The 16,228-nt window shown below is 33.4% G+C and overlaps 1 protein-coding gene across 1 annotated transcript in view; it reads left to right on the forward strand.

Annotated features, from left to right (window-relative positions):
• The first annotated feature begins 712 nt into the window (after positions 1-712).
• The window catches only part of LOC100641159 (uncharacterized), a 35,201-nt gene continuing 19,685 nt past the window's right edge, over positions 713-16,228 (forward strand). The window contains exons 1-27 of the mRNA XM_020008955.1: positions 713-934; positions 1,117-1,160; positions 1,203-1,245; positions 1,639-1,672; positions 1,722-1,802; positions 1,855-1,914; positions 2,701-2,796; positions 2,857-2,939; positions 4,374-4,470; positions 4,550-4,637; positions 5,720-5,818; positions 6,134-6,219; positions 6,281-6,352; positions 10,136-10,244; positions 10,731-10,792; positions 12,791-12,856; positions 12,947-13,018; positions 13,090-13,230; positions 13,665-13,717; positions 13,774-13,882; positions 13,931-13,986; positions 14,390-14,462; positions 14,775-14,844; positions 14,898-14,929; positions 14,997-15,104; positions 15,149-15,229; positions 15,280-15,468. Coding sequence (XP_019864514.1) covers positions 849-934; positions 1,117-1,160; positions 1,203-1,245; positions 1,639-1,672; positions 1,722-1,802; positions 1,855-1,914; positions 2,701-2,796; positions 2,857-2,939; positions 4,374-4,470; positions 4,550-4,637; positions 5,720-5,818; positions 6,134-6,219; positions 6,281-6,352; positions 10,136-10,244; positions 10,731-10,792; positions 12,791-12,856; positions 12,947-13,018; positions 13,090-13,230; positions 13,665-13,717; positions 13,774-13,882; positions 13,931-13,986; positions 14,390-14,462; positions 14,775-14,844; positions 14,898-14,929; positions 14,997-15,104; positions 15,149-15,229; positions 15,280-15,468 — 2,190 coding nt within the window. The 5' untranslated portion in view covers positions 713-848. The remainder of the gene's footprint in view (positions 935-1,116; positions 1,161-1,202; positions 1,246-1,638; positions 1,673-1,721; positions 1,803-1,854; positions 1,915-2,700; positions 2,797-2,856; positions 2,940-4,373; positions 4,471-4,549; positions 4,638-5,719; positions 5,819-6,133; positions 6,220-6,280; positions 6,353-10,135; positions 10,245-10,730; positions 10,793-12,790; positions 12,857-12,946; positions 13,019-13,089; positions 13,231-13,664; positions 13,718-13,773; positions 13,883-13,930; positions 13,987-14,389; positions 14,463-14,774; positions 14,845-14,897; positions 14,930-14,996; positions 15,105-15,148; positions 15,230-15,279; positions 15,469-16,228) is intronic.

Below are 16,228 nucleotides of genomic sequence, written 5' to 3' on the forward strand. Positions count from 1 at the left end.
AAAGACAGTATTAGGAAGAAGCTTGCTGCAGCAATAAAGGAATTTAAAACCAGGTCTACACAGCAGATGTGTTATCAATGCCTTCTGCTCAGCCAACTGTGAGAAATGATGTTCGAATATAGTAGATGGTGTGCGATAATGAGTGGCTTACTCTAACCACAATTTTTTAGCAAAAATGTTGCAAGAGTAAATTATTACCTGCTACATGGTCTCAGAGTAAGTTGAGACCATGGCATGTAATAGTATACTGCCTAATTACTACATCCTGTGCTGTTAATTGTCACTCCCACTCTTACTCTTTCACTCTCTCTCTCAGGATGTCTGCTCACTTGTCCACCTTTTCTTGCTGCAAATCCTCATCTTATATACTTTGCTATAGCCATGGGGAATCAGACAATTATGATCATATGCATGCACTATATCTAGCCATCAATGCAATGGCAGATTTATAACATAAAGACACCTGTGTTGCAGTGTATTGTTTATTGTAATTTATATTCAGTCTATGATTTATGCATATTTATTCACCATTGTAGAATTAGATGCTTGTGCATCAATTGCAAGATCAGCATATTGCTGCAGCATGATAAGCACAATTATTAAATCACGCTACTGATGTTGAAATACATACTTAATTATGCAGTGATCTCTGAACTGTAAAATGCAGAGCTCAACTTTAAATTAAATTATTATTTAATTTTTATTATGATCTCAGGCTCAGTAATTTACTCCGTAATCTCAACAATAGCCGTAGACATTCTCCGTATCCAGTTTTCACTAATACAAAAAGCAGTCAGTTATCAATAGCAGAATACTAGTCTAGATCTCAGTACTGCGATCTACAGAAAATGGCAGATCATAGCCCTGTGTGCGAAGGAGATGTCATCAGTTTCATTTGGAGTCCTAAAGGATTTTTGCATGCACGGACTCCAAGGTATGTATGTTTTTGACCGCGGGCTAGCTAGCCCATGCATGGCTAGCCTTGGGCGCCGGCGTGCATGAATTTTGCATGCGTGCGAGAATTCTGCAATGCGTGCAAGAATTCTGCAATGCGTGCAAGAATTCTGCATGCATGATATCTGCATGCATGAATTACAGCACATTTTTGTTTTGCAGCTCAAACTGCTGTGTTACTATCACAGAGGACTCTCATTATCACCGTAAGTGGACTTATAAGGTTTCATAATTTATCTATGTTCCAGATCGTTCATTTCAAGTCTTCACTGAAAAATGTGACACAACAAAGTCAGTGAAGGTTATTTTATCATTATAGGGCCTGGGATCATAGCTCGGATGCATGCTCAGTGACCACAGGCATAGCCTATTACCAGTGAAGTTACCAATTCTGTGGGGAATCTATAGCGACCAAAATTTGCATTGCTGCTAGCTAGAGGATGCGAGGCAGCGAAGTGTGGAAAAGTAGAGGACATTGTAAAAGTAGAAATATATAGAATTTATACACATCACTGCGCGGGAACTTGCAAAAATCAAGAATCGTGGTAAAAAAATTAAATAAAAATAACCAGCCCAGCCCAGCCCCTATATTAAATAATATGCGTATCTTCAATTTTGCTGAGTCAGTTATTTTTGTGATCTGAGAGACTCTGAGTTGGTTTTTGTTCTTCTTTCTTTCTTAAGAATATCACCACTTGAAGCCCAACCATGGAAAACAGTATGTATAACATTTATCTACTAGATCTGGCTAGCTATGATTTTGTTAGAAAATAAATCAAGGTCGGCAGGCTGATACCACTGACACCAAGCATGTCCAGACTAAGTTAGTCTATGGAAGGAAATTAAAGGTCAGCAGATGAATTATAGATGCCCCAATAATAAAATTCTCAATTCATATAGTTTCTTCATGTTGCGTCTAATATGTATCTTGCATACTCAAAGAATATAAATTGTTCAGATGTAAGTTAAATTTCTTGGATTGCTCAAAGAAGACGGCACTGCGAGACTAACGGCACTGTTAGAGGGGTATGGCTAAATAAAAAAACTAAAGCCTAATCCCAATACTTATCCAAAAACTGGAAAAGTGTGCCAGTGCATTCTTCTTTATGCGACCCAATTTCTGTAAAAACATGACTAGGTGGCTGGGGTTATGGGGAAATACTATAATTGTTTCCAAAGGTTTTCTGTCTGTTAGAATTTACACAGTTTTATGACAACAGAAAATTAAGAAGAAAAATGTAAAGGCATACATGTACTAGGGAAAATAATAGACTCTTAGTCTTAGCCAAGGCCGGCTATGGTATGATCAGACTAGAAAAATCATAGTATAACCTGGATTGACTACATGTATCTAGCTAAATGAACTTACCAGTACAAAAATTTTTCTTTTATGATAATGGCTCTTGTTTCTTTTCATAAAATTTATTATCTTTTGCTGTTAAAAGGCTACAACATGCACATTACTTAAAATACCGTATAGCGGAAAATTTTCGTGGCCCAAAATTTTTGCGGATTTCGCGTTTTTTTCAAAATCCACGAAAATAAAATCCGCGAAAATTGATTTTATACGGTTTAAGATGGCCGAATTGTAGAAAACCATGAAAATTAAAGCCACGAAATTGATTTTTAGACGGATCCACGAAAATTTTGGACCACGAAAATTTTCCGCTATACGGTATATGGTTTATGCTGCCACAAGATTTCACATGCATAAAAACAATGATTTTCATATTTCTTTTTTAAAAGGTAAAGTTACACTTGGTTAAAGAATTCAAAAAGGAAACTTGTTTGTTTCGTATACTTCCCTCACGAAGTCAGACCAATAAACAAAGAGGAATGACTGTAAGGTTTGAAAAAAAGAAAAAAAAGCTTCTTTTTGTATTTGTGCATGTACACATGTAGGTATTTTATTGTGATGAGGTAAAGCTTGAGTCTGTTCACCTAATAGGCTATAACATGCTATGTTGTGACTTACAAAATTCAAGGTATACATTAAGTTACATATACAGTACATGTACACAAAAATATATTTTTTGACTGAACAAAATTTTATCATGTTGCTGTACATGTATGTGTAAAAATAGTGAATATACTGTAGTGTGCCTTTTTTTAGGGCTGTAAATTTTGTGATTTTCTTTAAAATTCGCGAAAATTACTTCCGTGAAAATTAAATTAATATGGTACAATTAAGATTGCAGACAGCATACCTTAGGGTGGGTATTAATTGCGCTCTTAAATTTTAGCATTTTCAAGGGGACCCTGATTTAGCGAAATCAAGAGTGGATAATTATTTAGGGAGAGTGTCTAACCTGCCTATATTCTGTGATACCACAGCGCGTATGTTTACATCCGTTTTTTGCAAGTATACAGAGTTAATCTCAGTAATCTTCAAATTTATGGGTGTGGCTGATAAAATGGCGCTTGGAGCATGCAGGCAACTTTAAGACTTATATCTCCACTCTGAGGATCATGTAGTGCGAGAAACAAGCAGGAGCAGACGGGAATATGTTCTTCTAATGGTTGGCTCTTTCTTATTTGCAGCTTTCTGACTTGGAATCAGTATAAGGACGCAAGAATGGCTACTTGGTGCTAATAACCATGCTATGTAAACTTACGCGCTGTGGTATCACAGAATATAGGCGGGTTAGACACTCTCCCTAAATAATTATCCACTCTTGGCGAAATGTAATATTAGTGAAAATAGGAAGAAAACCAATGATGAAACTCCCATTTAAAAGCATAACACTACTCAAGAAGCCCAATGTATCCATTTAGTGCAGAACACTCAAAAGGATCACCCGATCTACTGTTATCTTGTTACAGATCTTGTACTTGTTTACACAAGTACATAATGACTATTATTAGCGGCTGGTTGAATTAGCATTTTTAAGTACACTCCCTAAAAATGCTAAAATTAAGGCCACGTTTACACTACTCCGCTCCACTGAATCCGAATAGTTTTTGCTATTACTGTTTTCAGGTGTTTACACTAGTCCAGCAGCTGCGTTTTCATAATTTCATTGGAACTTATCATTCGTTTATAGTAGTATCCATTCGTTTTCAAATGTCTCCAAATAAGTATGCGTTTTCATGTGTTTTAGTGTAAACGAAACACGTATCCGTGACTAAAAGTCTCCGTTTTCCAATGAAAATTTAAATGTGGCCTAAGTGTCGAAATTAATACCCACCCTAAGGTAAATTTGCGAAAATTAAATCCACAAAATAAGATGCATGAAACCTATAGCCCTTGAAAAAAAGGTGCCCTATGGTACAATTTTTTTGATATTTTCTCCTTGTAGTTTCTGCTTGTGTTTTGTTTGTCTGTTGTTGTTTTTTGTTTTTGCAATCACATTTTGATGTTTTTTATTTCAGTTGATTTACACATTTAGTGCTTGTACATAATGTTTGTTTTACCACAGGTACATGTATGAAGTGAAGTTAGCAGTCAGAGAGTCTGTATTTGAAATTTCGTCACCTGTGGACAATAGTAACCAACTTCATTCTAATGCAATAAAGGTATTATAAATACATCAGTTACATACTTTTATGATTAATTGTAATATTGACATTAGTGTTATTATTTTTTTATTAATAGAGTTTTGATGTTGTCATGCTGTTTAATGATCAGTTTAAAAGCTACTTAGCTGGAGTTGCAAATCAAGAGCCTGAAAAAATCACAAGTGGTATGTTACAATTTTTGTGCCAAACAGGATTTATTAATCAGTATGACAATGAGTAGTACATGTATAGTTGTCAATATGGCATTAAGCTTATTGTTTTTAGTAGAAAAATGTGCAAAGTAATTAATCTCAAATAATTAATTATGCAATTTATTGTACAGCACAAAATTTTAAATTTTGTAAAACCATTTTCTAAATCTTGCCAATTTATATTGTTTATCATTTTTACTGCATTTACTTAACTTTTAAGGATTATATATTTACAAATTTTCAAATATGTTAAGAGTTCTGTAAAATTTGCATCTTTTGCATTGTACAGTAAGTTAACATATGACCATTCACACTTTGCAAGTGCTTCACACTTTTTAAGCACATTTCATTGAGTGTAAGTATGTACATCACGTACATGTAGCAAGCTACCTAACAGTCAACTTTCAATAATTATGATTAGCACTTCAGAAATTTAGACCCTCATCTTCTCTCATTCTCTGAATCTATTTGATTCTTTTGTTGTAAACTTCTATGTTCATTAAGCATTATGAATATTCCTTAAACATTGTACATACACACATAATGTACATGTACATGTACATGTACTTGTAGTAGAAAAATGATGATGCTTGTATAAGCACTTCCTGAAGTGCTTGTAATTGTGCTTAAGCACACAGAAATGCTGTAATGCTTGTGCTTGTGCATATGCTTGTTATTATTAGAGATGAGATCAGTGTAAAATTTTAGCTTTTGAACTTTCTTTTGAATCATGGACTTATTAATCAATTAGTTTGATCACTCTAATTGATTTCAGGACCCTGTGTATATTTCAATTTATATGTAATTGATTAGTAGGTGTCGGTGGGTGTCATATGTATCACACCCACTGACACACTTATTACAATTGAATGCTTGCTGCAACATTTGAATGTTCTTATTAGTGAATGAACATTCAAATGTTCCAAAATTCGTTTTGGTCCCATCCTGATTGAAAATATAACAACTATTAATCTTTTGTAATTAAGACATAATGGTATCAGCAAAATAAAAAAATAGAACAATGGTAATTCAGCTCTTTTTCTCCTATTTTATAGTTAGAGCAAGAAAAAGAGAATCAGTTCATGGGATACTAAAAGATCCTCCCCTATCTGGTGATTGTTTTTGGGTGTTAGAAATGAAAGCTGGTACATGTGGTAAGCCATTTTTTATCTTGAGAGCATTTGTGTGTGTACATGTATATAATACCGTATAGTGCTTTAATTTTGCGGAGCTATAATTTTGCAGATTTATAAAATCAATTTTTTGCTGAAATTACTTTTGTGGATTCACAATGGTAGTGCCACGCCTTTAATGGTAATTGAAATTTTAGCAGATCTTTAATTTTGCGGTTGCATGCTAACCCGTGAAAATAGCAAAAGTTTTGCTCCTCGAAATAAAAGTGCTATACAATAGTTATTCTGTGAATTTTTACAGTTTTTAATTGATTTATATGTACAATGTACATGTAGGTAAGCAGCTTAAGTGTTGGTCTGAAGTTACTTGTTACATCAAACATTTGCCAACACAGCAGTATTTATCTGTAATTAAAGGAAAGGTGTAGTCTTATAATTGCTACCTTTGCCTGTGCATTTTGTATTATTATTACCATTCTATAGGTGATTTTGAAAGAGCTAGACAAGAAAAATTTTGAAGAAGAATCTGGATTTATTTTAGAGTCAGTTGATACTGTGAGTTAGTTATAAAACTTAGACATGGCAAGGTATAGGAGTAAAGGCACTGAATTAATCCTATTTGTTACCAGTAACAGTTGTTGCAGGGTAACAGCACTTGCTTCATTACATGCCATTGAATAGCTTTATAATGAACCACATAGCAATTTGCATTGCTTTTGTCATAAGAAACATTTCACATTACCTTAACTATCTTGAATGAGCTTTAGCTGTGTAATGAACGGTTCCATATAAGGGATAGTATTGTTAACAGTGATAACAAGGGTAACAGTAACAAGTGTGACATAGGTGACGAGGGCAACGTGGGTACCAGTAGTAACGTGGGTACCAGGTGTAACTTTGGTGAAGGGTGACATAAGTAAATGGAGTACCTGGGGTGATTGGGGTTACATGGGTAATATGTAACATAGGTAACATGGGCAACAAGAGTAACAGGAGAAACAAGGGTAATGTGGGTAACAAGAGTAACAGGGGTAACATGGGTAGCAAGAGAAACAGGGGTAACATGGCACATGGGTAACAAAAGCAACAAGGGTAACATGGGTAACAAGAGAAACAAGGGTAATGTGGGTAACAAGAGAAACAAGGGTATCTGGGGTAACATGAGTAACAAGTGTAACAGGGGTAACATGGGTAACAAGAGAAACAAGGGTAACATGGGTAACAAGAGAAATGGGTAACATAGGTAACAAGAGAAACAAGGGTTACATGGGTAACACGAGAAACAAGGGTAACATGGGTAACAAAAGAAACAAGGGTAACATGGGTAACAAGAGAAACAAGGGTAACATGGGTAACAATTAAGAGAAACAAGGGTAATAGGGGTTAATGGAGAAGCAAGGGTAATGTGGGTAACAAGAGAAACATGGGCAACAAGAGAAACAAGTGTAACAAGAGAAACAAGGGTAACGTGGGCCAAATACATGTCATATATGAAACCTTGCCTCTTGTGGAATTCCAATCTTACATCACATATTTCATATGCTTGTGAGATTTTCAATTATGTCTTAATTTTTGGAAAAAATTGAAAAACAATATTTTCAATATCATGCGGACTCGTAACTCTCATCATCTTTGGCATTTTGTTAGTCTCCCTGGCTATATTGTAATTGTACATGTAATGTAAGCATGATTTATCACTACACTTATGTGGCATTGTTTTTGGTATAGTTGGAATATTTGTAGCTGTAAATAATAGCAACAATAACAAATTACGTAAAGAAAATAATTTTACTAATTATTACAGTCTAATTAGTAATTAAATTACACTAGTGTTACTTATTTTTACAATTTCGACAAATATAAGTAGCAAATTTTTTGTTAGCTTTATATCCTAAATAATACATATGAATCCAGACAGGACATTCTTCACACTCCATCAACCACTTTGCCTTCTTTCCAGTGTATTTATGAATCTTGCATTTGTAGCTATATAGTTCTTCACTATCCTCTTTTTCGCTTGCATCTTCCTGAGGCTGTGTAGCTCTAACAGGTCTGATCAGGGACATCACCTTTGATCGATCAATAGATGTGGCTTGTGTATTTTTCGGATCTAAAGATAATTGTTACAATCAAAATTGAAACTATTACATTTAGACACCCACAGCTTTACCCCAATAGCTGTTAATGTCAATAGAAATAACAACTGTATTTCTACAATACAAATATCATTAACTGTTTTCCTACCTAGTCTTCCATTATTTAATCCTTCAGTCTCAGGTGACATTACACTAAGTTCAGATGAAGAAGTCTTACTCAAATGGCCCAGATCTTCAGATACAGAACCATTTGTGTCTACGTGTACTTCAGAGTCACTCTGGATGAAGTTGCCTGTCTCGTTTCCCTGGAATTCTAAAAAAAAACAGGCTACATTACTGATAGTATACTTAATATATGTACATGCATACAATGCATATCAGTTATATAGTTTATTACAAAGTATTTTGGACTCTGCTTAGGCTAACCTTCCTCTTGAGGAAGAGTTTGAGTGTTATCAGAAAAACAGAAATGGTTATCTTCAGACCGAGAGTCATCATTACCTGCTTCACTATTACCAGGAAGAGGAGTAGTCACTGCACATTCAGAGAGAGACCCATTGCTGTCTATTTCCGTGTCACTCCTGTCTGACTGTTTACTCTGAGAATCTAAAGAACTCCTTTCATGGACTATTTCACTTAAATAATTAATACCTTTATGTACTGGAGCTTTATACTGTGAAGTTGAATGTTTTCTAGTTCTGCTCTGGACTGTTAGCTCCTTTGCTACACAGAGCAGAAAAATCTAAATGTGCTTAATAAGAATGGCTCACCTTGTTTAATTTGTTCCAACGTATCCTTTCCAACAGCACTCTGAGGTATCAAGTATGACTTAGCTGTGATGTGTTTGTATTGAACTTGATAATTACACTTTCTGCCATGGGCAGTGATAGCAACTTTGGCTTTTGGTAATGGTACAGTGAAAATTTTATTGGCAATATTCATTGGCATTGCAATGAAATCTCCATTAAATTGAGTGGCTGTAAATGTAATACATACAGATTCTTTAAACTGAAATGTCGTAAGCAAACATTTGTAATAATGATAAATACCTCTTTTAACTCCATAAACCACGACAAATCATTGATCAGTAATTCAAATGTCATGCTAGTTCTTCTACAATGGCAGTCTTTAATAGTAGGAGCCCAAACATCTTCAAAAAATGTTGAAAATTCTTCAAAATCTACTTCTTTTGTTAACTTGCTGAGCTGTGTAAATACCATTAATGACACTTGTAGTTTAATATATGTACATGTCAATTCTTACCAGATGTGCAGCATGTAATGTAAGACTGTAAGACTGTAAGACTTAACTACTCTGCTCTCGTAAAATAAAAAATTGTAAATACTAATCAATTTAAGTGAAAAATAAAGGATTATTTTTCATCTTTGCAAACAAAGTTGAACAAATGAAACATGTGTATGCATGACTTTACCACATGTACTGTGATCTGTGTTTCAAATATTTTATAGGGACATGCTCCATCAATTGGGCTACAAGTATTCTGGCAGGAAGACCAAGTTTCTCCAAAACTTCACCATCATCAAGATATGTTACCTTTTCCTTTTTACTTGTGATCAAATTAGCAGCTATAGAAAGCAAAATTTAAAATAGCTAACCCAATGCAGCCATAGTTGAGGAGGAATTCAGCTCAATTAATATGACTTAACACATAAAATATCTCGCTTAAGAGCTTTCTCTTCTTTCCGCATTTAACCAAACGTCTAGGAGTAGACATTATTGTTGCCACATGCATTCACGTGGTAAACACGCGCCTATTTCCTGGCTGTTATATGGATTCTGTGGTTAGCATACAACTGTTGTAGAGATAGACTAGATAGACCTGATTTCTATCTCCATGACTGCAGCAGTGTTGTAAGGGTGTTGTTTGGCTATATGAAAACCAGGCCTTAGCTGACAAAGAAGTGAAAGAACAATAGAGAATAACAATTGATATAATAGCATTATGATGAGATTTTTATTATTGTTATTATCATTATTGTCATTAATTCATAAAACTAAAAGTGAGAAAAATGGAAACAAAGGATTGAAGCAAAATAAAAGGAATTATTTAAGCCGTATAATGTACACATTAGGAAAGAAATGTAGCTTCAATAGTATTGCTGTTACCCTGTGACGACTGTTACTGGTAACAAATAGGATTAATTCAGTGCCCTTACTCCTGTGCCTTGCCATACATGATAAAACTAGTTGAATATTTTATTACTTTCTTGTTTCTTTATAGCAAACTAAAAATCAGGGTTTAACTTATGGCAGTTTTGTTGTGATTAAGAAGAAACTTGTGAAAGGTGATGAGGCAGCTAATGAAAAAATTGAAATGATTTTAGTACCAAGTAAGAGACTATTTTTACAATTTCAATCATGCATGTAGGTACAATAGCAGAGCCACTCCAGGGTCACCTCCAATTGATCGGTTAAAAAACAATGATGTCACACATATTAGTAATGATAGCTTAGTTTTTGCATGCAAAACACCCTTTTGGCAAGCTAGCAGAGCTTCAGGTTCGACTTTGTGCTACACTCTTGCCACCATTTACATGTAAGACATCAAAATATTGAAAGAAATACCCATTCTGCTAAAGGAAATGTGTATGAATGTGTTAAAAATTGTGGTGCCGTACTTCCATATTCCTTCCTCTGCCACTGTTTTACATATGTATACAGAAATGATTAAATGTGACCAATTAGTATAATTAGTTCTTATTACTTCCCAAAGCTGTAATTTGACTATAGGTTACTATACATGTGCATGAGTGTACATGTACATGTAAATTCCCCCATGATTGAGTGTTACTCCATTTGTATAATTTATTATTTAGCAAAGGCATCTATTCAGCAGTGTCCAGACATCAAATCAGTGTCTATGATCAAATGGTTTGAGGTAAATATTTGTCTTTCACATTATAAATTTTCATTGTCCTCTCTTATCCATTCATTCCTTTCCTGTATCTTTCATTTTAAGTGTCAAAACTGTCCCCTTAGTTTAATTCTATGGCAGGGTTTCCCACACGTAGCATTTTATGTGAGCTGAAAACTGATGCTTTATAGTGTAGAAGCACTACATTAGTATTGTTGTACATTTACATAGATGACTTTTGTAACAACTTTAGAAATATATATTATGATCAGAATTAACTCAATCTTGCTACATATGACGAGAAAAAGTATATGTTTCAGAAAAAGTAATATAAATGGAAAATTAGTAGCTCATAGTCATTTTTGGCAAAATTTGGCCAAAGACCCTGTACTCTAGTATAGAGTTTATGACCCATTTTTGTGCAACTTTGAAAATAATTTGTAAAAATATCTAATATTGACTATTACACAACATACAAACAGCAATATGTTTCAGAAAAATTATAGAAATAGAAAATTTATTTTTAGTCATTTTTGGCAAAATTTGGCTCAAGACACTGTATTATAACAGAGACTAGCTTTGACCAAATTTTTCAATAACTTACAATTTTTTTGTTAAAATTCAATTTTGATTGAAATCATATTGAATGTGCTACACAACATAAAAACAGTATATTTATCAAATAAATTTATGAAAATAGATAATTATCTCCTGGTCACTTCTTATGAAATTCGACCAAAGATCCTGTACTACAATGCAGTGACTTACATATTAGCTGTCAATAATTTCCATACAACACAAGAACATTTGTTTATATTAGGAAAATTGTTAAAATGGAACTGTTTTGTATTAATTAATTTTTTGAAGAAAAATACCCTATACAATAACAGTGTATGAAAATTATTTTGTCAAATTTTTCAAGAAATTTAAAATTGACTGACAAGAACTTGCATGAGTACTATGCCAAAACCCTGTGAGAGACCTGTTCTATAGTTTTTAATTTTTATTTAGAACTTATCAAATTTAGTTTAGTTACATGTACTTCTCTATAGTCTCCTATTAATTAGGTTCCATATCTTCTCTTTTTTGTAGTTGTAAATAATGTTTATAAAATACCCTGCACTACAGTCTACTGTAACATCGTTACACTTATTTCATTGATAAGTTGTATATGTAGTTATTAACTCATCTGAACATTATGTAATGTGTATAAAACTATTGCACAAGTTAAACTTTTCTAAAGAGTATACTGTAGCTGGTAATTTACATGTAGGAGGGATATGATTTTGGCAAATTGCTAAATTTTTGGTTATTGGTAGGTTTTAATTTCATGATTTGTGTCGCCATTGAGCATGCACATAATTTTTAGTGATGGTAGCTTTATTTTATCTATGTCAAAATGCCGAATTTACCAAAATTACCACCATACTACCACCTACTCTGTGAGTCATTTAATTAGTGCTTTGTTAAGGTTTTTGGAATTCAGCTGGAATAATAAGCATCAATCTTGAACACTCTAGCAGTTGAATTACATGTACATGTATATGTACTTTTTGTATTTTTGTTTCCGTTGCTTGCAATGTATGACATTTTATAATCCACCTCTGAAGGTGAGATGAGTTTAGTGCAAATACCCGTTAGTCTAAAAACAATCAATGCACTTTATTTGTGCCATTGTAAAAAACCTTAAGTCACTGCCTATTTGAAGTACCATGCACTTGTACAATTTTCATGTGCTTGTAGTTGTGGCCATTGTGGTTAGCATATGTACATATACTAGACCTGATATCTATAAGGTTATTGAAACAGTTTTTTAAAGTCTTGCCAGATCATCTAATTATTTATATGTAGTTTCTTTCATATTTTCAGCATATATGGTATATTTAGTCTGTGTTTATTTTCACAAATGCATTTATTAGCGAAAATATTTCTTTCACATAATTATGCAGTTGTACACGTACATGTACATGTACATTTTCTAATATACACATGTACTTTGTCATTTGTTGTCTTCATTTTTAGGTTAGTCTTGAGGAAAAGGAAAAAGAACGGAAAAAACCTGTTAAACTGTGCTTTTGTATTGAAAAGGTATCATTCAATTATGTATCATATACATTGTATTCTTATATTTGGCCCATGTGGTTTCTGTGTAATCATAGTGCTGTCTTTATTTTACAGATTGAGTCTGATGTCATTCATGATTACTATTACGTATTTGGAGTGACTGCCACACTTAAGGAATATTGTCGGGTAATAAATGTCTTGTACATCTACATAATTGTGGTACTGGCATTGTTTTTTCAATTTTCTTCATTTTGTAGATTTTAAAATCTGAAACACCTCATTCTGATGTTGATGAAACTCTTGATTCATGTATTGAAGTATTGGTTGAGCTCTTACAATGGCTAAAAGATGTAGACACCAAGCAGTCAGTTAGAGCAAGCATGTTACAAGTGACACAGGTAATGCAATGGTATACCCAAATTATGTGCCAGGTTGTGACATAATTATATGCAGTGAATTATTTTTTATTGTAAAATGAAGAGCTACATGTAAGTGTTGTTGTAATACTGGTAACAAGTTGAAGTTAAACTGACAAACTCAAGTTATCATAGAACAAATGAGACAGAAGAGAAGAATGTAGAATGGTGTATGTGTAAAGGATCAACAGAAGAACTGAAGACAATAGATATACCACATTATATATTATACCACAGATGCACGTGTATATTGTTTATACATGTACAGTAATAATACACAGAGCAAATACATGTAGGGTAAAATTTTCAAAAAGAGGTGACATACATGTAAGTGTAATTGGCTGTGCAATTATCATAGTTTACATGTTTTTTTGTGTATTATTAAAAATCTTAGTGACTGAATTTTTTGTTTTTAGTGCCTTGAATTATTAGTGGATTTTCTTTGTGAAGCAATTCCTTCCACTAAATTGTAAGCTGTAATTTTGCTGCATTTAGTACAAAGTTAATATTATATGCCTCTTGTAGTTTAAAAGAGAAAATGTCAGCTATCCTTCAGGTTTTTGTAGAGTTTACCAGTAAAGATAATCATTTTTATCTTGCTGATGAAAGATTTTTGGATATCCTTATTAACCAGGTTTGTTTATTTAATATTTTTGATTAATTATAAAATGCAATGTTACAGATAGGGGAAAGCATTGGCATTGAAGATGTCTTATGTTGTCTTGTGAAGGATGAAAGGTACATGTACATGTATGTAATACGTGTACTGTGAGTTATGTACATATACCGATTTGAGTCTAATATTGTGTGGTTTGCCGTGGTTGATAGATTACATGGCCTTTAAGGGATGGCACTTCAGAAAATTTGTTAGTTTTAATTTGTGGTATGCCTCAAAGCAATGTCACAAAAATAACCCACCACAATTAGTAACAGTGTTCACTTATCGGTAGAGTTAGTCTTATTTTTAACCACCTATTACTTAGCCAGAATTACTTAGTCCTTTGTCAAAAAAGGAATATTGTGAGACTATACCTATTACCAAGAGTACACTTGCTATTACTATCACAAACATTTTAACTACATGTATTAATAATTAAAGTGATACTTCATTATCTTTTATTCATATCTGTTATTGTTGAAGGCTTATTACTACTAAAGTAGCAGAAAAATTGATAAAACGCACAGGTTTTATACAAAGTATTCTTCAGAAGCAGGTGAAATGTAAATTTTAATCATCAAACTAATAATAATAATAATGTTGTCCGATTACAAAAGGGGCCTGTTGGCAATTGTGGGTGGATGCGTTTGTTTATTTTCATAAAATTCATCACCTGTATATAATTAATTCAAAATGAGTGTTTATGAATTTTATTGGAGTGGTCTAGCTAATAACAAATAATGCTAACAATAGTTTTGTGGCAAGAAATACATGTACATGTACTTGTAGTTATGATACAACAACAAACAATATTTTTATTTCCTCCACTCTACCCAGTACCCACTCTTCTTTTTCTTTGTCATCACAGGATGTTTCTGTTTTCAATTTATTAAGTACCTTGTGCTTTACTGCTGGAAAACCTAATCGATATTTACAGAGTATGTACAATCATAACAGTGCATCTACATATACTGTGTATGCACATTTTTAGGTATCATTTGCAAAATCATTCTTAGTGAAGAGGTGAGTCAAAACTTTGTGAAATTACACATACAACTGTTAGTTGCAATTATTTTGATATGATATGCAGGTTCAACAATATTTAATATGTACTAAAGTGAATGATGATGGTGTTATCATTTTTGTGAATCCAAAGGATATACATGTAGCTGGCCCACTTTCTGAAATTTGCTCCAAGGTTACTTATTGGTATTATAATACTATGATCTTAAATATTTTCAGGAAACAGCATGCAATGATTCCAACAAGAAGATGTTTAACTTTTTTATTGCACAACTGAAACTGTTCAGTCAGATTTGCAAAGTCAGCGATTTCTTTTCAGTTTTTAATGTTTTTAATGTTCACTTTTTCAGGGTGTCAATTTGGACACTATTAAGAACATATGCAAAATTATCACATTTAGAGAAGCATTGATTTGTATTAAAGACAATACTCTTCACCCACTACTCATATCAGCTTATCTTGACTTTGTTGTATCAGCTTATGTTGACTATAATGTGGAGGAGAGTGGAACTGACATTGATCGTATCTGGCATGCTTTTGTGAGTAAATGCATATTCAAGAACATCTTGTACAGTGGGTGTATAGTTGTCAATATAACTGAGCTTGTGCAGTCAATACCTACTCGAGGCAGTATGATAATTTTAAGTGGTCACAGTTATAATTAATAAATACTTGGCAATTTTAATGTTAAATTTAATAATAACTGCTAGAATTACTGTAATTATTTCTACATGCTAATTTGTCCCTACTTCGCTTGTTTGATTTTTTAAATTATGCGAAGCCCCTTATCTTAGCTATTATAGCCTTATCCCAGCCTTAGCTGTAGCCAAGCATAACTGCAAGTACATGTGTAAATTTTGATCAAATCTGAGTGACACTGGAAAATAGCATCATGGATTTCCACTTACCCACTGCTTGGAGGTGTGGCATTCATTATCAATTGTGCAGCAGACAATGTGAGAAGCAAGCTTCAGGTTTTTCTCTTCCTCTAAGTACAATTATGATGTTATATGGCACAAATACTGTTGCCTAGATAGACAGAGTGACTTTGGAGAGTTTAGGATCCTTAGACTATAGTAAACACTCAGATGAAATTCAAGTAGCGTATAACTCACCAAGAAGAAAAATTTGAAGAGTCCCACACATACAGTGGAACCTGCTTAATCTGGTCACCTTTTGGCCAGTTTTAAATGGCCTGATTATGCAGGTGGCTGCATTACAGGTCAGCCTCTGTAACACAGGACCAAGAGTGAATTGTGATGTTGGACTAGGACTTGAAGTTCCTTGTGTGTACAAATT

The sequence above is a fragment of the Amphimedon queenslandica genome, unplaced genomic scaffold, assembly GCF_000090795.2.
Source record: "Amphimedon queenslandica unplaced genomic scaffold, v1.1 AMPQUscaffold_13503, whole genome shotgun sequence".
NCBI classification, from domain to species: Eukaryota; Metazoa; Porifera; class Demospongiae; order Haplosclerida; family Niphatidae; genus Amphimedon; species Amphimedon queenslandica.